Genomic DNA, 23,384 nt, shown 5'->3' with positions numbered 1-23,384 from the left:
GGTTGGAATAACTAATACGTTATTTGTTACTGTTATATGTTTATATGGTATTTTTGACATCCGTTTTGAAGATAATCAAGCCTCAAGGTAAAGAGATTCCTTACTAAAGATTATCGCACGCGGTGTCGTAATCTTCCCAACGCGCACAGTGACGCGTTTTCCACTTTTACTCGGTGCGTCCGTCTTTTCTTAATCGGTCCCCGATTAATTCCCGCGCACCATCTCATCGAGTCAACCCATCTCATAATATTCAACTAAACACCATCCGACCCCAGTTTAAATCACGAACTTCTCATCCATCACCAATAAATACCCCAATCCGATCACAACCCTATTCCAAAAACAATCAGAAATATTTCCAAGTCTAATTGATCATCGTTGCTTGAGAGTTTCTCTGACTAATTAATCAACGACATGTCTTATGCTGTACCGGTGCCGGCGGCAGGGCCGAGCGCACAGCCACTGGCGAACCCGGTGACGGTGGTGAGCCCGCAGTTCCTCGCGGCATACCCGGTGGACCTGGTGATCACGGAGAAGATGATGACCATAAAGGAGGGTGCGTTTACTGTGTCCGATGTCAACGGCAACCTCATGTTCAACATCAAAGGCTCACTTTTCAGCCTTCACGACCGCCGCGTGTTGGTGGACAACGCCGGTAATCCAATCGTCTCTTTCCGACAAAAGGTATCCTACCAGTTATACCACTCCTAATTTTACCATGCATCATTCTATAATTTCTTACCTTTTCTTCAAATTTTTTTGAAGTTCACATTTTCTTTCCAAAAGTGGATGGAAAAAATCAACTTAGTTGACGGACTTGAACAAATTTCTTACCTTTTTTTTTAAAATAAAAAATCGAAGTTCAACAAGTTTTAAAGTTCAAAATTGTGCCATAATTGACGAATTTGAACAAAATAAAAGCAAACTATGCAATAAAATAAGGGAATTTTAACGAAAAGGTCTTCGTACTATTTATTTTAATAAAAAATTATATTTTTATACTTAAAAATCAATCCTGGTACTATTTATTTTACTTTTTATTTTGTCTTAAAACTCAAAGTTTTTAAACCATTCTCGTTAGTTTTTCTATAAAATAATTATAGGGACGAAAGTGAAAATTCAAATAGATTACATAAGTATGATTGTAATTTGGCCTCTTCCGAAGGATAATTCCCAAATTAAGAAGATGAAGTCGCCGGTTGGGTCAGTTCAACCAAGACAAAGGCATGGGAGTCTTTGTACATCTCATAGTGATGCAAAAATCAAATCTTCATAATACTTTGACGTTGACTCGTTTTTCTTTTCTTTTGCTAATTTTGGTCAATGAAACTTGTCGTGTTCACTTAATTTTCTTTTCTTTTGCTAATTTCTGTTAATGAAATGTGTCGTGGTGCACTAACTTACTTATGTATGTTGAATGCGATCAAGTAACACTTTAAGGTAAATACCCTTCCGATCGAGTAGGATCAATAGTTCCGCATTTAGGAATAACATTTAGCAAAAAAAATGTACATTCAAATAATAGTTAAGAAAATCTTAAAATGATTAAATGAAGTGAATACGATAGATGCGCAAGAAAAGAAAGCTAGAAAATCTAAAGATGGACCCTTTTAATTTGTTGGAAGGATGGAAATTCAAAGTTAAGAAAAGGAAGGAAAATACTTGTTCTTGTTGGTTTGCTTATTTTAATCGGATTCTTTTTTGTTGGTTAAGATAATGACGGCTCATAGGAGATGGCAAGTATATAGAGGAGAGAGCTCAGACTCGAAAGATCTACTTTTCAGTGCCAAGAAGGCATCTCTTTTGCAGTTCAAGACTGAATTAGATGTGTTCCTGGCCGGTAACACAAAAGAAGACAACTATGATTTCAAGGTCAAAGGAAGTTGGGGGGAGAGATCTTGCACCATATACACTGCAGACAACACCATCATTGCTCAAGTAAGAATTTTACTAATCATTCATCAATTTAGCGCTTCAATATTGTGTTTGCTTGATTACTGAGGCGGTACAACGATATATTTATATGATGCATATGCATGATTCTAACGTGTGCATGTGTTCTTATTGTTGAATGCAGATGCATAAGAAGCATGACATCAAGAGCCATTTCTTTGGAAGAGATGCATTTGGAGTGACGGTGTACCCTAATGTCGATTACGCCTTCATAGTCGCTGTTGTGGTCATTCTTCATGAGATTAATATGGACAGAAGTGGGCTAGACTGAAGCTGTGCTTTATTTCTGTTGAATAAATTGATGATGTCTGTTGTAATGACTTTATTTCTGCTGTGTTTTCTAAAAACTTGCGAATGTATGATGATTTGGATCTTTACTATTCTGTGATCATGAGTTTTCATTACAAATGCGATTTGTAACTTGTTTGAGATTATTTGTTTCTTGTTACAACTACGTCGGAATTTTTCAAAATTTTTATGGTAATCAAAATATGTGAGCTTGATCTCCCCCATCTGTATGATTCTGACTATTTATGTCATTTTCCTTGACCGGCTCGTTCTAACAGTAGGATGTTTTTTCATTGTCACGAGCACTAATCTAGTGTTCGTCTTTTTTAATAAGTGAAAGATATAAATTTGATCAACTCTACATATTTGATGACTAATTATGATTGACTTATTGTGTCGAAATTCTCACACTCCAATATCAGTGTGTCTAAAACTAAAAGAAATCCACTATATTGTCCTCATACAACGAAAAGTAACTCTTTCAACTATATTCCAAATATGCATCCCATGAGCAAAGGCTCACCCTATTGTGAAGGGTTGTGGTCCCATATGCGTCCATGTCAATATAAATGTTAAGGTTGATTATCTTTTGGTATGCCGGATCGTGTTTGTCGTATTCATGTTACTTTGTGTTATAGTTATTATTTTAATAGTTCGTGTCGTGTGAGATCCGTTATCTTAACAAGTGATTCGATAATGACTTGATTCGTGAACGGGTCGTGTTGGGTTAACGGGTCATGCAAGAAATTGCATTACTTTAATGTCTTGATTTGGAAAACAATATCTTATCGGATGATTCGATAATGATTCGACTCGTTAACAGATTGGCAAAAAATCTATTATTTTTGTGTCATTTTGTGTGAAGTTAACCAGTTGTACAAAAAATTGTCATACCTATCTTTTGTTACAGCTTGTTCTTTTAGACGCATGTGTTTACCCCACCTTTAATTTTACTAATTTAGTACTTATATCTTTTAAAATTCGCTCAATCAGCCAACCTCAAATCCAGCAAGCCTACAAAGCCGCACGCTTTCTCGAAGCTCGTTGTCAACTCCTGCTGCTTGAGTGGTTGGCGTTTTGCCCGATATACCCCTACACGTGACACACATGGTGTTATTTTTAGATGAAATTGCGAGTGGTGTCCCTTCTACTAAAACAACCAATTATGCATGCTGTGTTAAACTCAAGGACTCGAATTTACATTCTCGAACTAACTGGCTCAAAGATCAAGGCCTTTCTTTTTTTTTTTTTTTTTTTTTTTTTTAGAATTATTATTAAAAAGAGAAGTGAGTTTGAAAATATTACAAATTTACAATAATAAAGAGGAGTTGAAAAGTTTCGGATTTGAACTGAAATGGGCTAATCAACTCAAATATGAAGGCTCAAAACTCTTCCTGATACCTTATCCGTCCATATAAAGATTTCTCTATGAACAATACAACTACAAACCCTTGCTCATCAAATCGTCTTTAGATCGAATGAAGTGAATAAAATAGATGCACAACCAAAAAAAGCTATAAAACCTAAAGATGGACCCTTTTAATTTGTTGGAAGGTATGGAAATTCAAAGTCAAGAAATGGAAGGAGAATACTTGTTCTTGTTGGATTGGTATGTTATATTAATCCAATTCCTTTTTGTTGGTTAAGATAACGACGGCACATAGGAGATGGCAAGTATATAGAGGAGAGAGCTCAGACTCGAAAGATCGACTTTTCAGTGCCAAGAAGGCATCTCTTTTGCAGTTCAAGACTGAATTAGATGTGTTCTTGGCTGGCAACGCAAACGAAGATAACTATGATTTCAAGGTCAAGGGAAGTTGGGGGTGAGAGATCTTGCACCATATACACTGGAGACAACACCATCATTGCTCAAGTAAGAATTTTTACTAATCATTCATCAATTTCGTGCTTAAATATTGTATTCGATTGATTACTGAGGCGGAACAACGTTGAATTATACGATGCATATGCATGATTCTAACGCGCGCATGCGTACTTATTGCTGAATGCAGATGCATAAGAAGCATGACATCAAGAACCATTTTTTCGGAAGAGATGCGTCTGGAGTGAGCACAAGTTTTGATTCCCCAGATATAGTTGATATTTTTGCCCACGATTCAGCAACACATACTCTTTCATCACCCACATGTCATAACGAACAAAAATATATGGTCCCATACTCTCATGCTTCTCGAAAAAAGCAAGGGACTCCTTGTAAATTGAAACATGGCAAATTTGTTTTAACACTTGAGGTTCCGGTGTACAGCTCGTCGGCCTCCTCAAAACTGCTTTCGGCATTGCAATCTTGCCAAATAGTTCAGTGGACATATCAAATGACACGATCAACTTCTCGTCAAAAAAGTCTCTATGAATCCAATGCAGAGCACCGTTTACAAAAGCATGACTTTCATCACAAGTAAAAATTCCGGGCGAGAAGTCTCTAGGAATAACCGGACCTCTGAGGCTCTTCCAGGAGCCCCTAGCTAAGGACCAAATCTCAATTTTGCATGACAATCTGGTAATTGTACTATAACTCACAGTTCTCAGAACCTTATAGTCATTGTTACGCAAATCGAAGCCAAAGGCATATGCTTCACTTCTCCGAACCTTAAGAGTCCTTGTTACTTTTTAAGGTAACACTGGGCGGAGGTAAAATCACAAACTTTCTAATCCAAGGGTTCCAAAGTAATATTCTGGTTTTGTCAATAAGGAGGCACACCAGCCCGTTGCAAATTCCGACCAACTCACAACACCGACGTTTTACATCTGAATCCATCGTTTTATTATCACCTTGGGGTTGGGGGAGAGTAGCAGTGCTAGTACTAGGTCTATTAACTTCAACATAAGCTACAAATAATAGTTTCGTAAGGTTGAAATACTCACTAGTTGAATTCGGAGTGCCATCCCTCTTGGCCGAACAATGTATGAGGAGCTGACCACCGTCGTTCTGGCCGTTTGGTTGGATGATTGAACGGTATAGGTGGGCGTGAATGAATTTACGGCTTCGGATTAGACACCTCCATGACTTGCACACCCCAGTGAACTTGATAAGAGATCTGGCGGGCAACCTCCGCAGGATTTCGTGCTCAATGTCTTCAGGAAAAACTTGCTCATATCTTTGTCTTTTGTGTGGTATGATTTTTTTAGGAATATCGTCCACTGAGATTGCTTCCGTCCATTTTCCTTTTGATCTGGATCCTTCAACGTTGTCCACTGACATCGGTTCTGTAATGAAAATACAATGACAACCAATAAGGGAATGTTTGGTGATGGACTTCCAAATTCTAAGACATTTAGGCAAAATGAAGAAGAAATTAATCACAAAAAGTTATAAAGAAGGAATTAGAAAATGCATCTCATAAAGTTACGTGATTGGCAGTGGCAAATTCAGGATTCTAATATCGGGTGATCCTAATATAAAAGCTCTGATGAAAATAACATTGAAAATTTAGACAATCAACTACCAACTTCATAATCTTTGAACAAACAACATTACAAGCTACAACAACTAAATTTGTGAGGTTTCATACTCTAAAAACGTATCATGATAGTTTCATTGTTAATATAAGAATGACAAGGTTTCATACTCTAAGAATGTGTCATGATAGTTTCATTGTTAATATAAGAAGAAAAAAAAATAGATGGATGATGGTTTGGAACTATTCAAAATTGGAGTTGAACTATTCGAAATAGGATTGAAACTATTTAAAATTGGAGTTGAACTATTTGGAAGAGTATTGTCTGAACTAATCGATGATGATTTTCACTTGTAATATCGTTCCATACTTCTAATTCTACACATCAATTAATCAAAACAAAAAACCATATCAATTGATGAAGCTAAAAAATATATATGAACTACCCAACACATGATCCAAACAATATAAAAAAATCATAACAGACAATAACTATAATCTATTATAAATTTAAAATTTTCATCCAATGCACATCACATTTAAAATCTTGTATGATTAATCTAGACAGATGGAGCGTGTAGCAGCTTGTAGTGGCCTGGGAATAAGTTGAGTGTAGGGATGCACAATGGTTATGGTGGGCGGGTAACCGCGGTTATTTACCCATAACGTTTATACTTATACCCGCATAACCGTTTACCCGTTGGGTAATTGCCTAAACGGTTATACTCATATCCATAACCGTTTATAAATGGTTAACTACACCCATAACCGTGTACCCATTTAACCGTAACCGTATACCCATTTGCCCGTTTATCCATTTTTTAACCCATTTACACCTTTTTGCTCCTATTTACATATTTTTTTTAACCGTAACCTCATACAACTTCAATAATTGAAATAATAAAGACGAACGATAGTTTTAATCAATCAAGGTAATATAATATAATTGCTAATAATCGATTTTTTACTAACAAAATACCTCTCATTACTTGAGCAAGCATATTGGAAAGAAAATTCATGTATTTTCAACATATTTTTCTTCTATACCCAAGCAAATATTCAATTATAACATCTATATGATTACAAAATAAAGCTTTTAAAAACTCAAGGTAGTCATTACCTTGAATAATAGATGATTCAAATCTCCAAAATATTTCAAAACTAAACACTTTCGAACACTAATGCTTTAAGCACATTCAATCACAAAGTCTCATCGACTTGTTATCACCAAAAGAGACCTAAAAAAGAAATGTATAAATTCAATTAGTATCCCAAAAGAAATGTATTTAACCAGAGGTGTTGGCATATAGGAGGAAATATCTATGAAGGATCAAAAAGGATAGCTAGCATTGAGTCAGGTATAACTAGTGAATGTGACCTCAGATTATACATCGGATTCGTACCACAGGTCCACAACCGGGTCCCATGGCAGCAATTTAAAAGTGAATTAAACATACCAATCAGATTCATCACCTAGCTACTAAAATTAACGGGGTCCTAGCCTCCTGGCGGAGAGAACGAACAGGTTACAGTCTTACAGATTTGGTTGTTTGTCTTTTTAATTTTATATATCTATTAAAATAATCAGGTAATCATTATAATCGCAATTAATACTCATAACCGTCCATTTAAATTTCACAGGTAAACGGTTATACCCATAACCATTTAATTATCTAAACAGTTACCCATAACCGTAACCGCGAAATTTAAATGGACGGATAATCACGGTTACCCATAACCGATGGCTATTTGCCCATCCCTAGTTGAGTGAGGTTAGAGGAAAACAGAAATTGGAATTGGATATTCCCAGTTCGAGGAAGTGAGGTTAAAATGAGATTGGTAGAGATCTTCAGTAGGAGGAAAGAGAATAGACTCTTATCTTTTTTTCTAATTAAAAAGGGTCTCCTTCACGTGGCTTAATAAGAAAACTTGCCAATATCCCCATGTTGGCTCTGCCAATGTTTGCATGAGACTTCACGAATGCTAGTCAATGGTACGCAAATCATAGGCTATCCAAAAGAATAAGAGCTCATTTGGAAGTACTTTTACAATGATTGAAATGATTTTTAGAGAAATGTTTTTTAAACCAATCCTTAGTAAAAATCCAAATGGATCCTGGAAAAGCACTTTTAAATGCTTACTACAAGCAGCACATATCTAATGTTTCTTCCGAAAAGCACTTAAAGTGCTTCTGGAACTCAAAATCAATTTCACCAAAAACGTTTTTAGTCATTTTAAAAACACTTCTAAACGAACTCTAATATTCTCTGTGATCAAGGTCCCTTATTAAGGTAACACTAAGCGGAGACAAAACTACAGACTTTCGAATTATAGGGTTCCTATAGGCACACGAGCCCGTTACAAGTTCCGACCAATTTGATTCACGCATCATAATCTTGGGGTGAAATAGACGAAGTAGAAGTATCTTCTGAAGAAGAATATTGCAAGCAAAAATCTTCTATTGTTTCTTTAGGTGTAAAACTATTACTAGCGGTATCTTCTAAATCAAAATCTTCAATTGGTTCTTTTTCTTCTTTGGGTACGTAAAAGAGTAGTAGAAGTAATAGCACGGGTGCGTGACATAATTTTCCCTGTAAGCTACAAATGAATTTGTAAGCTCAGAATACTTATTGAATCAAGGGCTGTTATCCAATGCAACGAGTAAGCGTCCTGTCTTCCGGACTCATCTCCAGAACTACTCGGTAGGAGGAGTTGTTGAACATCGTCATTTTCATTGTCAGATCGATCAGTGTTGCGTGGAGGTGGGTGCGAAACAAGGCAGAGCTTTGGACATGAGACCTCCATGACTTGCACACTCTGGTGATGTGATTAGGACCTCAGCAGGATGTCGTGCATGATTCCTACAGGAACGTTGTCCAATAACGTGATCACTTCCATCGATCTATGTCTTTTTTGTGGTCCGAATACTTCACGAACAACGTAGTCCGCTCGAACTGCTTCCATCCATCCGTCCATTATTCCTTCGGAAACGTTGGCTCCTGACGACGACGTCTCTGACATTTTCTTGCCCAGTCTTCATTGCAAGAAAGAGAGTTGGGTTTCTAATTTGGGGTTGGGGAGACTATATATGGACGCTCCCACCCTTACATGTTCCATATCATTTCGTTGGGCTTGGGCGGCATCGACTCCTCGCTATTATAATGAAGGCCCAAAAAAATACATTAGAAACTAGAAAATAAAAAAGAAAGTATAAGAAAAACGAACCTTCAAGTTCTGGTATTGTCGATATATCTTTTTTTTTTTTTTTTTTCTTTCTATTATAAGACAATCCCTATTTTAATTCATTATAGTCCATTAGGGGCCAAATTTAATTCTAACTCGAATGTCAAATGGTGAACACATTGTTGTAACTAACTGATCTAACTTATGTTTGTTTCTCCAACATTTTTTTGTAAAAACTCCTTGTATACCAACAACAATGTAAGAGGCATGTTTTGTGTGTGCTAAAGAGGCATTTTCCTTGTCAGAAATTATAAGAGCCATCTAATAATAGGTTTTCAACACATTTTCTTTGTCAGGAATCCTTCAACATCTTTTATAGGTCGCTGAAAATTAAAGGAGCTGGCAATTTATTTGGACTAGAATATCAGAAACACTAAAAAGTAGGAAACCGTATGATAGTAAATATAAATTAAAATTCACAAACAGATCCAATCAGAAGCATTGAACTTTGAACAAGTCAAAGAACTTGATAAAATCATCAACTGCAAACGACATTTCGATCTTTGATGTACCAATCTCTTGTGCGAGCCAGTGTTTGATAACACAATACGATGTCGTTTTCCGTGCCTGTACCCTCAGCTGGACCAAGCGCTCCGCCTCTGTCGAACCCTGTGGTTGTGGTCAGCTCACAATTCCTAGCACCGTACCCTGTGGATCTAGTCATTAGCGAGAAGCTCATGACCCTTAAGGAGGGTTCCTTCGCTGTCTCCGATGTTAATGGCGACATCATGTTCAGCGTTAAGGGATCCGTTTTCAGCCTCCATGATAAACGCATATTAGTTGACAGCGCCGGTACTCCTATTGTCACATTTCGACAAAAGGTACAAGCTGATACAATTCCCTTATACATTTTTTTTTTTGGTATTGAGGGTAATCCTTGTTTTAAATTTTTTGTGTCTTTTAATTTGTGTTTTTGGCTTAACTGATCAAGTTTTGATATTTGATTACTAAAATGATCCTTTTTAGCATGTCGTTGTTATCGTTGTGTCGTTGATATATAATTGATATGTCATCAATATTTGATTTCGATCATTTTGACCGTTAAATTTTGTGAAGATATTGACGACTCATAGGAGATGGCAAGTATACAAAGGAGATAGCAAAGATCTACTTTTCAGTGCCAAAAAGTCGGGGGTTGTTCAATTGAAGACTGAATTAGATGTGTTCTTGGCTTCTAACACAAAAGAAGACACCCATGATTTCAAGGTCAAAGGAAGTTTTAAGGAAAGATCATGCACCGTATACACCAGAGAGAACACTATCATTGCACAAGTAAGATTAATCGCATGATGTATTTTTGTAATTAATTTAAGAAAAAGAATGTTCTTTTGTAAGTGAAGAATTTATTGAAGATTTTTTTTGAATTCTAGATGCATAAGCAACTCGGCCTTAAAAGCAAAGTTTTGGGGCAAGATTCGTTTTCAGTGACGGTGTACCCTCAGGTGGATTTCGGATTTATAGTTGCTGTGGTGGTGGTTCTTCATGAGATTAATCAAGATCGAAAAGGGGAAGACTAGTGAAGCTGGTAATAGATTTTGTGTTTATTTTGTTACTTAAAATTGAATTCATAATAACCTCCTCCAAGTATATAAGTGGGAGAGACTCCACCATTATGTTATTTATATTTTTAGTCTTTTGTTTGTATAAGTTGTTTGATACGTACTGATATGACAACATCAATATGTCCTGATTCTATACATAGCTTAGAATCGAGGCGTGACATAAAAAGCTAGCAGTAGAATCTCTTTTTAATTACGTAGTTAATGAGTTGAATAAAAGTAAAATAGCCCATTGTGTGCTTGTGCTGATTAATAAGAGTTCAAGTGATGCTGCATGTGTTACAAATTTGACAGACTTGTTAATGGTGCTTTAAAAGTCTTGTGGTTGTGGCATTCTCCAGTACGTAATTGGAGGCTGATTGTATATGCATTAGTTGGGACAAATATGACTTCATTATATTCATAGTAGTGCTGCATGTATCGGAATCCTTAATTTTCTTGATGAATTTTGGAAACATTGAAAAATATTTGGGATGGCAAAGTGATAGTGACTTGTAGGCAACTAGAAAATTAAACTTCATTTGGACCCAGTTAATTAGAACAACTTTTACATTAAATGGAAGAAGTGTAAAGTCATATAAGATTAAAATATACAATCTTGTAAAAGCAACAAAAATTATACACTGATTATGTAGCGGCGCGTATACTAATCATACAATTTCAAGATTAGTTTCTCTTTACAAAACATTTGTGATTGACATGTAATGCCACAGTTGCATCTTGCATACAAATCTACGTACTTTGTAAGAAGTGTGACGTGGACATCCCTATCCTTATTTTGTTTGAGTAAATAGATACATGAAAGAAAAAAAAAAAACCTTTGACCAGCATGTTGTGTTGGAATTTAATTTAGCTGGGGATTATTGACAGACGAATGTCAATTGCAAGTTTCACGTGTTCATGATTTGAAATCGATCAAAATCCATGGACTGTTGTTTCCTTCACAATTTGTTTTGGCCTATAAACTGTAATATATTAATACGGAAAACTCCCTTCTGATTAGCTCTTTGCAGTTTTATATGCTCTTACCAACTAGATGTAGATGTTGGTAACGACTTTGCACTAAAAAAATGGATTCGTTTAACCTAATACCAAAAGGGTCACGGGGAGTTTTAACTCCATCCGCATTCCATTTCTGCATGAATGAATGGCATTGCCAGCATGCAAATCATGTTTGGGCATGCTATATCAAAAATGCTTGGAAGCCACTATCCACTATCCACTGTCCATACAGGGTGGTTCTATTCACACACTCATTTTTACTTCTCACACACACTTTTTAATTTTCAATCATCGAATCGAATAAACTAAAGAAGATCAATGGACAAAAATTAAGTGTGAAAGGTAAAAAGAGGTGTGTGAATAGCACTACCATTCATAAATTTTATTTTTCTAGCCGTCAGGGTTAAAGTCAGGACTACTCAGTAATCTATACTACCGAAGACAACCCATCAATACATCAGGTATGACTACTTCAGTATGCAATTATGTTATCATTCATATTAATCTCCTATCCGATTTCACAACCATTCTATAATTTCTTTTGAGTCTTTGTATGTGGGGTAGTCATTAGTCCTGGATGGAGTGTTGCAAATATTAACAAGATTACATTATTTCATTTAAGTGGTTTTAAGTGGGGTGTATTACTTAACCATGTCGCACTACATCTAGTTTTTTTCTCCTACAAATAAAAAATGAGTAGGGCCATTGCCCCAGTGAGCTTATAGTAGCTCGTCCCTGCTAACCATGGTGGGTTCAAAACTTCTATAATTCGAGAGGTAATACAAAGAGTGGAGATGCTAACTTTTTAAGATCCTAACTGATATTGTAGTGTTTCATTTATTATTTGTCCGAACCAACTCTATATATTTTTTTTAATTCGTAGCAGATAAGAAGTTTTCTGTTATGTCGAAACAATAGATACCTTAATTAATGGGTTGATCTTTCAAAAATCACATTGTTGAGGTCAAAAGTCTACAAGCACTCGTGTAGGTTAAAATTTTGTCCATTATCTCTCGATAATATAATCCTGATAAATATTATTTATTATCAGGATTGTATGATTATTATTAGAATTAAATTATTAATTGGTATGAGTATTTTTGTTGCTGTATTCTTATACGTATACGGTAGCAAAGATTAGCTAAAGCAAAATCCACCTACATAATTTTAAAAGGGATGATGAACTCAAGGTTTTTTTGGTTATAAAAAAGAAGAAATTAAATATCATTCTCTTGTGTTCTATGTTGCATTGGACTGTACGTACCAGTTAGACTGTACCTCAAGTAATTCTTCTGAAAAGGTTTTGAAACTCTTTAGCATTACGTAGTTGCAATTTTGTAATTTTATCCTCTTATTATTTTTAGACGCCAACAGATTTACTCATAATTCTTTAATAATAACCCAGAAAGTTAAAAGATAGTCAATTCAGAAAATATATATGGATTTTATCAGCTTTAAGATCTTGTCACATTAATTCACACTGAAAATTCAAATCTTAAAACTTAAATTTAGAATGCAACTATTAACGCTTTATCCTTATACGACACTTATGCTGTGAGAAATGTATGAGTTTAACAAACACTTAAAAGGTACACATGTTACGTGCAATGCATAAGAATGACATTTAAGTAAACATGGTGTACGTATCACGTGAAAGTAAAGTGAAGAAGAACAAATTACGCTCACCCTTATTTACTCGATATGATTCTTCAACGAAATGAAATTAAATATACGAGATAGTATTCTTTTTCTGAAGTAAAAGGATACATTGTTGAGGCAGGAAGAGAATATATAATCGTCCGGTGGAAACCTTTGCATGGTTCATATCACAGATAAAATAAAAGAGACAAGGCCGGCCCCGATAGAGACTATCAATTATTCCCTTCATAATTCTTATCCACAAACACAAAAAAGTTCCATTATTCCCTCATGACTTTTCTACCACCACTCACCCTGTGCCCACTATAACCCTAACCTCACCTTTACTTATCAAATAATTAAAATTAATATTAAAATAATAAAGCTCTTTTGTCAAAATGATATTTGAAATTGGCATAATTACTCATTTTGGTATTTGTGATTCAAAATCAATAAAAGCAATCTCTAAGTTTCTTCATTATCCATTATTTTGATCATTTTATTCTTATTTAATGAAAATTTTTCATGAAATGACCAAAATAATTGATAGTAGACAAACAGAAGAACCACTTTTATCGATTTCAATTCTCAAGAAACAAAATGAGGAATTATGTCATTCTTATGAACCATATTATCTACGTCGTGTGTTTTTTATTTTTTAAGAAGTGAAAAGATAATACTTGAATTTATTCAAATTCTGTAAAAAATTAGAATAGAGAGTGAAACAAGCTGTTATGCTAAACTCGAATTTAAATAATATGTAAGAAAAAACTTAAAAGAAAAAAAAATGAAAAAGGAAGAAAAGGAGAGGAAAAGGAGGAGGAAAAGGACTTTTCCAAGGTCCGACGTGTACAAAAATACAGTATAGTGACCGTAGATGACGAGGTATGCGGTTATGCCGAAGCAGCTGTTCGCGCGTTTATTACACGTGGCGCGTGAGCTGGTGGAATTCAACAGTCAACTAGTTCGGAGGAAAAGCATGCTAAATTTGGCTGCAGCTTCCGGATATATTATATACAACAACCAAGTACAGAGAGAAAATCCAAAATTCGGTTTCTTTCTTATTCTTGTTGGGGTTTCGAGATTTTCCACCTATCCAAACAAGAAATAATCATGGCGGGTGAATTTTCCGGGAAAGTGAGTTGTGGGTTATGCTTTTAGTTGCGGATTTCGTTACTTTTTGTCGATAAACAGAGCCAAAGTTTCTTTCTTTCCGTCTTTCTTTCTGCTCCCTCCATCCACCGTAGAAAGAAGGAGAAAAGTCTAGAGAGAGAGAGAGAAATATGATAGCAGCGACGTCGTCGTTATCGTCGTCTTCGGCGAGTGTGGCTGTGGACAAGGCGACGAGCGATCTTCTGATAAGTCCTGATTGGACTATGAACATAGACATCTGCGATTCCGTCAATTCTCATCATTGGTAATTTACATGTATATATGCATATGTAATTCAACTCAAAGCTTTTTGCTTTTAGATTTTTTTTGGGTTTTGTTTGTTTCTATTTGTTTTGGTTTTTTGAGTTGACTTTGTATTTCTATCAGCCTAGGGTTTCTCTGATTGATGGGAAATTTATCAGCTTGATGTTATCTGTGTTACACCAAAACAAAAAGGGTTGTTCTTGAATTTTTTTTTTTGTCGCTATAATTTGTAATTTTGTGTATGGGAGAAATGGAGGGAGAGATTGATGTTGAAGTTTTTGAATCATATTATTGTTGAAGTGTTTGATATTTTTACTTTCTGTAAGTGGATTAAAATTGCTGGAGTGTGTCAATTATTTGGATTGCATAAGTGATTCCAGAAACAGATAAGGGAAATTCGAAGAGGCGGAAAGTTTAAATTTTGACATATATGCAGTTATCTGGTGCAAACCATTTTTAACATTATGCACCATTAATTACTTTCCCTGTTTCTGGATTTATTTTCCTTTTTGGGGTTAGAAACAAATTATAGGGGCTTACGCGCTTTGTACGAAATTATATTCATGGTTTTAGTTTTAGCATAGGCAGACTTATTTCAATCTTGTTCTGTAGAGCCAAGTTATGTGGATGTTTTGTTGCATCCAAGCTTGTTGTAGGTTGTCCTTTTCCTTTTCGTATAACAAAATTCTTATTTGTGGTTGTTCATTGATTGATGTGTGTTAAATTTCTCAGGCAGGCAAAAGATGTCGTAAAAGCTGTTAAGAAAAGGTTGCAGCATAAGAGCCCCAAAGTTCAATTTCTAGCCTTGACGGTATTTATTATTGAAAGCCTTTTATCTTCTTCCAATTTAAGCCATCTGTATGCATTTTTTTTTTTTGGTCCGATAAAATGTTTCCTTAAGTATGGCTAATGGTTTGCTAATCTACTTTTGTAGCTTTTGGAGACAATGGTGAAGAACTGTGGTGATTATGTCCATGTTCAAATTGCAGAGAGAAATATACTAGGAGAGATGGTTAAAATTGTGAGAAAGAGGGTAAGTATTGAATGTGTTGTTGGCCGAGTATTTTGAGCTAGAGAGAAATTTTGGTTATGGTTTTTCGGTTTCTTTTTTGTTAAGCTGTCATTGGAGCCTTTTGTTTTTGTCAATGATTAATAATCTTGAGTCTAGGGAGAGCATTCGTGTATTCAAACGTGTTGCACCGGAAATCTCAAACTTTTCTAGAATATGTATTAACAAGACGGCCTTTAAAATGGTTTTTCTTAGGACTTTGCGGGTTTTAATTCGCACTTTCTTGCTGGTTTATGGTCTTTGTTGAAAGTTATTGACCTCTTTATTCTTTTAGACCTTAGACATGCTGATCTGTACTGTTTGAGGGTGTCATTTTGTATAATCCTGTAAGTGGGTTTCTTTTTAGCGTGTGTTTGGTATTAGAATGATTAGTGGTCAAATGGCGGGTTCTTAGTGGTTTTCAAGGCCTCTCTACGTCTTTGAAAAGCTTTGTTCTTGTGGATTTGATACAAATTTTGAGTTTGATGACAGGCAATGTCTCAATGTAGAATATTCACACTTTTATGACATTTCTTCGCATGACTTATTTACTGCATCTTTATAGTGTGTGTTTATATGATACATCAAAGCCTTTTCACTCAGTTTAAGCATTGTTGGTTGTTGAACCTTTTTTACCCATATGGTGGACATCTTTTTTTTGGCTTTCTGTTTCACCTATTAACCTTTGTTCAATTTGACTCTAATTAGTCCTGCTAGTTTTTCATTGGTTAAGTATATTCAATCTCACCTTGAAACATAAATATGGATTTCAGGCAGATATGCAGGTTCGGGATAAAATCTTGATATTGCTGGACTCTTGGCAAGAAGCATTTGGTGGTCCTGCTGGAAAACATTCTCAGTACTACTGGGCATGCGAGGAACTAAGGGTATACTTTAGCTATCTGGCTCAGCTTTTAGTTTTATGATTATGATAGTATTTAATAAAAGTACACTGCATGAATGACAGCGTTCCGGAGTAGAATTTCCCAGGCGTGCATCAGAAGCAGCTCCAATATTTACACCACCTGTTGCACATACAGGATTGAGGCACGCTCAAGCTGGATACGGAATGCCTAGCAATTCCTCAAGAAGGCTCGATGAAACAATGGCTACAGAAATGGAGAATCTAAGGTGAGTTTGACTCTACTTTTGATTGTTTGCCCTTACTGTTCCCCCGTTCTGCATTTGTTAGTGCTCTTGTTAAGGATTTCTTTAAGATCAATCTTCTGTTCATTCCTCTGCTTGATTTTTCTTTTGAATATTTTTAGTTTGTCAAGCCTGGATTCTATGAGGAATGTTATGGAGCTCTTAGATGACATGCTGCAAGCTGTGAACCCTAGTGACCGTTTGGTATGAGGAACTATGATGTTTTCAACTTTTTCCTCACAACTTATGGGTAAGATATTTACCTTTAGTTTCTTTGTTTGTAGGCCATAAAAGATGAAGTGATAGAGGAGCTTGTCAACGGATGTCGTGCCAACCAGAAAAAACTGATCCATATGCTAACTACAACTGGGTGAGAGAACATGTTTAACGTCACTTCTTTTTCCTAATTAACAAGCCCATAAAACATACTCAAGCAGTGAATATTTAACGTTCCACATTTTTGGTAATGTCTAGAGATGAAGAACTTCTTGCTCGGGGTCTTGATTTGAACGATAGGATGCAAAGTCTGCTTGCAAAACATGATGCTATAGTTTCTGGTTTGCCTGTGCCAACTCAAGCTACAAGCTTTAGTCCCCAACCGACTGAAAAGTTTGCGTCTAGTTCCAAGCAGACTGAAGTAAAAGAGTCCAGCACAAGTGACTCTAGTCCAAGACCTAATGCTAATGTATCTGCACCAGTTGGTACCATGGCCAGGATCCAGATTGATGAAGACGAAGAAGAGGAAGATGAATTTGCACAGCTAGCTCGAAGGTTTGTGCATGACTGGACATCTTTCTCTGTTTTCTATTTCTTTTTTTATAGGTCATAGAAATGCCTTTTCTTATGTCAATGGTTTCCCACCATTGCTGGGTTTAGTTTTGCCATTTAGTGATTTAATGATAACTTGCATAAAGTAGTTTTGGTATACCTCGTATCTATCTTAATCTCATAGTATGGTGAAAGTTAACTCACAAGTGTTGCACTTATTTTATGGATGCAGGCATTTTAAACCACGGTCAGTGCCTCCTCAAAACACATCTAGTGGAAGTAATGATAATTTGGCGTTGGTGAGCACCAGCAGCACAATAGATCCATCAGCCACAACATCTGCTCCAAGCAATGCATTAGTTCTGGCTGATCCACCAGCACCAGTTAAGACAACAAAAGAGCAGGACATGATCGACCTTCTGAGTATCACTTTATCAACAACAGCTGCCTCCCCAGACACCACCCCTCACGCCCCAGCATCTGACCCTCACACCACGCCAGACCCGCACACGGTTCCAGCATCTAATGGTAACACACATCAGGAGCCTGTTGCCCCCACCATACAAGGAAATCCCTATCCTTCCCAGCCTTATCCAGGAAATCCCGGGATGGTACCCTATAACAGCTATGTTGTTCCATGGGCACAAGCACAACCTCAATCTCAACTGCAACAGCCACAGTTCCAACCGCAATCACAATTTCAGCCTCAGCCTCAATTCCAGTCACAGTTTCAACCTCAATATCCTCAATACCCGACTGCCTACCCTCCTCCACCGTGGGCAGCTTCACCGGGATATTCTAGCCAAAACCATTTTTCCGCCAATAATACATTTTCCACTCCTCGTGCCAATACAACCACATCTTATAGTCCAGCACAATCAGCTAGACCTTTGCACCACTTCAATTCGTTCCCTGCAAGGGGAATGAATGGGATAGATAGCAACGGAGGTTCAACGAGCCCGAGTCCTAGGAGCCCTGCCCCTGCAGCAGGACAAAAGCCCTACATTCCCTCATACCGATTATTTGAAGATCTGAATGTGTTCGGCAATGCAGATGGAAAGTTTAAGATGACAAGCAGCAATACATCATCTAGCTTGTCTGGAGCTGCCGGCCAAGGTATGGTAGGTGGGAGGAAGTGAGATACTGTCGTACAGATTACGAACCGGGATGCAGCTTTGTGAATATATCCTGTATATCAGTGTCTGCGTCGTCTTCCGGTTTGTGATATATTCGGATTTCGTTAGATTGGTATGCTTTATTGATTTGCAGTTGTCATCGGTCACCATTTGTGTGTCGCTTTTCAGCAGAATCATTTGACCCTAAAGACTAGCATTTTTCTTCATAAACTAAGGTTTTTAATTATATTGAAATGAAGTCAATAAGCCTTTAATCCTCAGAATGTTTATAGCTCTATATATTTTTGAGCATTCAGAATTTCGGATTCTCCGCTTCAAATTTTACTTTCGTTGCCTTTGAGCAAAAGGCGTAACGCGAGGAGTTTTATGGATTGCCGAGGTAGTCGCGTTTTAGATGACTTGGCTGCGTTCGTGATCCGAATGAGAGAAGTGAAGAAAACAGCTATCCAAGTGAAGAGAAAGTCAAGGGTCAAACTAAGTGACACTTGTCAATAGATAAATAGATGAGCTATTAGAAGTTGTTACAAGTTGTTAGAATTACGGTTGAGACAAGGAGGAAGAATAGTTGCCAATATTAGCTTAGTAAGAAAGAATATATAACAGCTCATTTATTTATCCATTGACAAGTGTCACTTAGGTATTATGTAACCTTCATAGATGAATGTACTCAGATATACATGGGTTTTCCATTGAATAATAAGTCAAAAGTTTTTACAACATTTGTGCATTTTTTATGCTTATTTGGGTACTCAATTTTCTGCACAACCAAAAAACTTACAAAGTGATGGTGGGGGTGAATATGTAAGCACAAAGTTTCAACATTTTCTATCACAAAAAGGCATGTTACATCAAAAGTCTTGTCCCCACACCCCAGAACAAAATGGGTTGGTAGAAGGGAAACATAGACATGTTGTAGAAACTACAATTACATTACTTCAAACTGCACATTTACCTACTAAATTCTAGTTGCATGCTGCAGCAATATATTTGATCAACAGAATGCCATGTGCTATTTTAAAAATGATATCCCCTTATCAATTATTATTTCACAAGATTTCAAATATTAGGCATTTGAAAATCTTTGGTTGGGCATGTTTTCCACTGATTACAACATACAATAGCTCCAAACTGCAACCAAAAACAAAAACTTGTGTCTTTCTAGGATATGCAGATCACTATAAAGGGCTCATTTGTCTAGACATTATCACTCAAAGAATTTATATATTCAAGCATGTCTTGTTTGATGAAACAACTTTTCCATAGTTTAATGCAGCACCATTACCCAATTTACCAATGTCATCACCTGCAATTTCACATGAGCATTCTCCAAATCCTACAATAGCATCCATTTTATTACAAAATCAAGCAGTGTCACATGCATCTCATACTCATTCATCAACATCTATAGCCACAGATCCATTGAACTTGCATTCATCTAGTGCCTTAGATTCTTTGACTGCATCCAAAGCCTCAGCTTCCTTGGATACACTTGCATCTAGTGACTCAGAGTTTATTCATTCCCCTTCACAAAGCTTAAATGTAAACCTTGGTTCTCATTCTCCTACACAATATCCCGTTCCTGTGGATCCTGATTTTCAACATGAGCAACTACAAGTTATGTTACCATACCTATGAATATTCACCATATGTAAACAAGGTCCAAAAATGGAATATTCAGAAGAAATGCTCTCTCTACATCTATAAGCTATTCTCAGGCATCCATCACATAACCAAAATCATTCAAAGCAGCTTCAAAAGTTTCAGAATAGCAAGATGCCATGAAAGAAGAAATTAGTGCTCTACATACACAGAAGACATGGTCTCTAGTTCCATTGCCACCTGACAAGAACTTAGTTAGATGTAAATGGGTATACATAATTAAGAGAGATGCAAATAGATCTATTGCAAGGTTTAAGACAAGGCTTGTGGCAAAATGGTATAGCCAGGAAGAAGGAATTGACTATGTAGAGACTTTTAGTCATGTGGTGAAGCCTACAACTATAAAGTTGATCCTTGCATTAGCTACACAATTCAATTGGCCCCTCAGACAAATGGATGTAAAAAATACATTTTTGCGTGGAGTTCTTCAAGATGAGGTGTATCTAGAACAACCTCCAGGATTTCAAAGTTCAGCACATCCACCAAGTTATGTTTGTAAATTACAGAAGTCTCTATATGGACTTAAACAAGCCCCCAGAGCCTGGAATGACAGGTTCACAAGTTTTTTACCAAGCTTCGGATTCAAAGCTTCACAAGCTGATCCCTCTTTGTTTGTTCAGCATTCATCCAAAAGCAATGTGGTCATACTGTTATATGTTGATGATGTGATACTTACTAGTAGTAGCTCTGAGCTAATTTCAAATGTGATTACAAGCTTCATAGATGAGTTTGATATGAAAGACTTGGGACAACTAAACTATTTCTTGGGGTTACAAATCAATTATACACCAAAAAGGGCTATTTTTATCACAGACAAAGTATATCAATGAATTGGTTGAAAAAGTTGATTTGTAGGATTGTAAGCCTTATGCTACACCATGTTTACCATATCATAGATTACTAAATAATGATGGAAAAACTTACCATAGCCCTGAGCAATACAGAAGCATTGTTGGAGCTCTTTAGTATCTCACATTTACAAGACTAGATATAGTATTCTCAGTGAATCAAGCATGTTAGTTTCATGCACAATCCTATGGAATCCCATGTTATTGAAGTAAAAAGAATCACAAGATATCTCAAAGGAACTTCAAGTTTTGGTATTCATTTCAAGCCAGGACCAATACATTTACAATCATATATGGAGATCCAAATGAAAGAAGATCTACTTCATGTTTTGTTATATTTCTTGGTTCAAATCCAATCTCTTGGGCATCAAAGAAGCAACACACAGTTTCAAGGTCCTCCACAGAGGCTGAGTACAGAGCTTTAGCAATCACAGCTGCAGAATTGGCTTGGGTTAGACAGTTGTTTTGTAATTTACATGTTCCCATTCAACTCCCTCCAATGATCTATTGTGATAACATCTCAGCCATTGCACTTTCAACCAATCCAGTGTTTCATGCCAAGTCCAAACACATTGAGATAGACTATCATTTTGTAAGGGAACGGGTTACTAGAGGTCATCTTCTTGTTCAACATGTATCCTTTGCTGAACAATCAGCAAATATACTTACAAAAGGGTTGTCAGCACCTTTGTTTCAACAACACTGTGGCAATTTTATGCTCAGTTCACTTGAGCATACGATTATGGGGGGAAATAAAGATCCAAGTGAAGAAAACAGCTATCCAAGTGAAGAGTAGATTAAGGGCCAAACTAATTGACACTTGTCAATAAATAAATAGATGAGCTGTTATAAGTTGTTACAAGTTGTTAGAATTACAGTTGAGATAAGGAGGAAGATTAGTTGTCAATATTAGCTAACTAAGAGAGAATATATAACAACAATTGTAATCATAACTTGAGTATCAAGATATCAGTATCAAGCTTTCTCAATACCAACAGCAGTAACCTCAGTGACCAAAGTCAGCAGGAACTTCGCGTCCTCAATGATAGGTCTCATAGGAGAGACGTTCATAGAAGGATCCCGAATCGTTAAAATAGTCTGAAGCGAATCACTTTCAAGAATAATCTTGTGTAAACCCCTTTCTTTCACCAACTCAAGCCCTTCTCGGACAGCCAACACCTCAATTTGGAGCGTAGAGAAAACATTTTTAATGATGCGAGTGGCAGTAATCATACATTTGCCTTGAGAATCCTTGATGGCGATGCAAATTCCACCGAGGCTGAGATCTTCGAGCCAAGCACCATCAACATAACTTTCAGCAATCATAATGTCTGAATGCTTTAAAATGTCATGATCATGCTATATTTAAGCCGTCAAGCCTGTTGTACGCTTGGTAAATTCGTGCTCCTACTAGATTTGCACAATATAATTCATTAAATTGAACCAGAGCGAGTGGCTCAGTGGTAAAGGTGTAGACTGCGGTTCCCCAATAAACAAAAAAATGTGGAAGGTCCCGGGATTGATGCTCTGAGCTGGTGAGTCTGCTTGACTGTAGTCACGGGCATGATGAAATTCCCCATAGCCTCACTGGGCTCGAAAATGGTGGATAACCGTAACTTGCCACCAGTTGTCCAGCCTTCAAAAAAAAAAAAAAATTCATTAAACTGGACGTTTTTAAAACTCTAATGTACTTTACACATATAATAGGCATACGTACTATATATATTTAATACACGTTATGTTGATACGTTTTTTAATAATGAGTTTTTAACATATTGAAAATTAATAACTTAAATAAATAATTTTAAAAATGTCTAGACATTTTATGCAAATTTATTGAACAATACACGTGCGTATTTTCACTTTGAAATGGTCAATTTTCTCAATTTTAGAAATATGAAGCCAAAATTGATCACCAATGTTGTCAATATTTAATAAATATGTCAATTGTTTCAATTTTTATTTTTATTTTTATTTTTTTTTTTGGCAACAATCAGACTTTGTGAATTCCACACTCCCGCCATTTTCCAAGAAAATATAAAACTCAGTGCCATAATAATTTTTGCCCAGGAACACAATAAGGTACATTTCGTTAGGGCACAAGTGTCTGAGGACAAAACATAGAACAAACACAAGGGAAATGACTCATGAGTTAATTACAAGTTACATGACGATTAATTCCAAGGGCAGCGCGGCCTAAAACCTCAACAGAAAACATTACATGATGAGCAAACGTGAGATTATTGAATTCAACACAAACATAA

The 23,384-nt window shown here is 36.3% G+C and overlaps 4 protein-coding genes across 4 annotated transcripts; 3 read left to right on the top strand and 1 right to left on the bottom strand.

The window, feature by feature from the left end:
* The first annotated feature begins 228 nt into the window (after nt 1-228).
* On the top strand, nt 229-2,387 carry LOC103961169 (protein LURP-one-related 15). The gene is made up of 3 exons (XM_009373695.3): nt 229-684; nt 1,714-1,938; nt 2,078-2,387. Exons 1-3 carry the CDS (start codon nt 415-417, stop codon nt 2,222-2,224), a joined length of 642 nt encoding a protein of 213 aa, XP_009371970.2. The 5' UTR covers nt 229-414; the 3' UTR covers nt 2,225-2,387.
* A 2,462-nt stretch (nt 2,388-4,849) lies between these two features.
* On the bottom strand, nt 4,850-5,461 carry LOC125476836 (putative F-box protein At2g02030). The gene has a single exon (XM_048583399.1). The coding sequence runs from the start codon at nt 5,459-5,461 to the stop codon at nt 4,850-4,852; it is 612 nt and encodes a 203-aa protein (XP_048439356.1).
* A 3,939-nt stretch (nt 5,462-9,400) lies between these two features.
* LOC103961170 (protein LURP-one-related 15-like) lies at nt 9,401-10,608 on the top strand. Its single transcript, XM_009373696.3, has 3 exons — nt 9,401-9,721; nt 9,957-10,172; nt 10,271-10,608. The coding sequence occupies exons 1-3, from the start codon at nt 9,452-9,454 to the stop codon at nt 10,415-10,417; spliced, it is 633 nt and encodes a 210-aa protein (XP_009371971.1). The 5' UTR covers nt 9,401-9,451; the 3' UTR covers nt 10,418-10,608.
* Nucleotides 10,609-14,114: 3,506 nt separating this feature from the next.
* On the top strand, nt 14,115-18,873 carry LOC103961171 (TOM1-like protein 6). Its single transcript, XM_009373697.3, has 9 exons — nt 14,115-14,516; nt 15,248-15,326; nt 15,450-15,548; nt 16,337-16,450; nt 16,531-16,694; nt 16,832-16,913; nt 16,994-17,079; nt 17,184-17,480; nt 17,710-18,873. The coding sequence occupies exons 1-9, from the start codon at nt 14,383-14,385 to the stop codon at nt 18,614-18,616; spliced, it is 1,962 nt and encodes a 653-aa protein (XP_009371972.2). The 5' UTR covers nt 14,115-14,382; the 3' UTR covers nt 18,617-18,873.
* Nucleotides 18,874-23,384: the final 4,511 nt, after the last annotated feature.

The sequence above is a fragment of a genome, unplaced genomic scaffold, assembly GCF_019419815.1.
Source record: "Pyrus x bretschneideri cultivar Hongxiangsu unplaced genomic scaffold, Pyrus_bretschneideri_v1 Contig2, whole genome shotgun sequence".
Lineage (NCBI taxonomy): Eukaryota > Viridiplantae > Streptophyta > Magnoliopsida > Rosales > Rosaceae > Pyrus > Pyrus x bretschneideri.
This window is presented reverse-complemented; position numbering and strand designations above follow the sequence as displayed.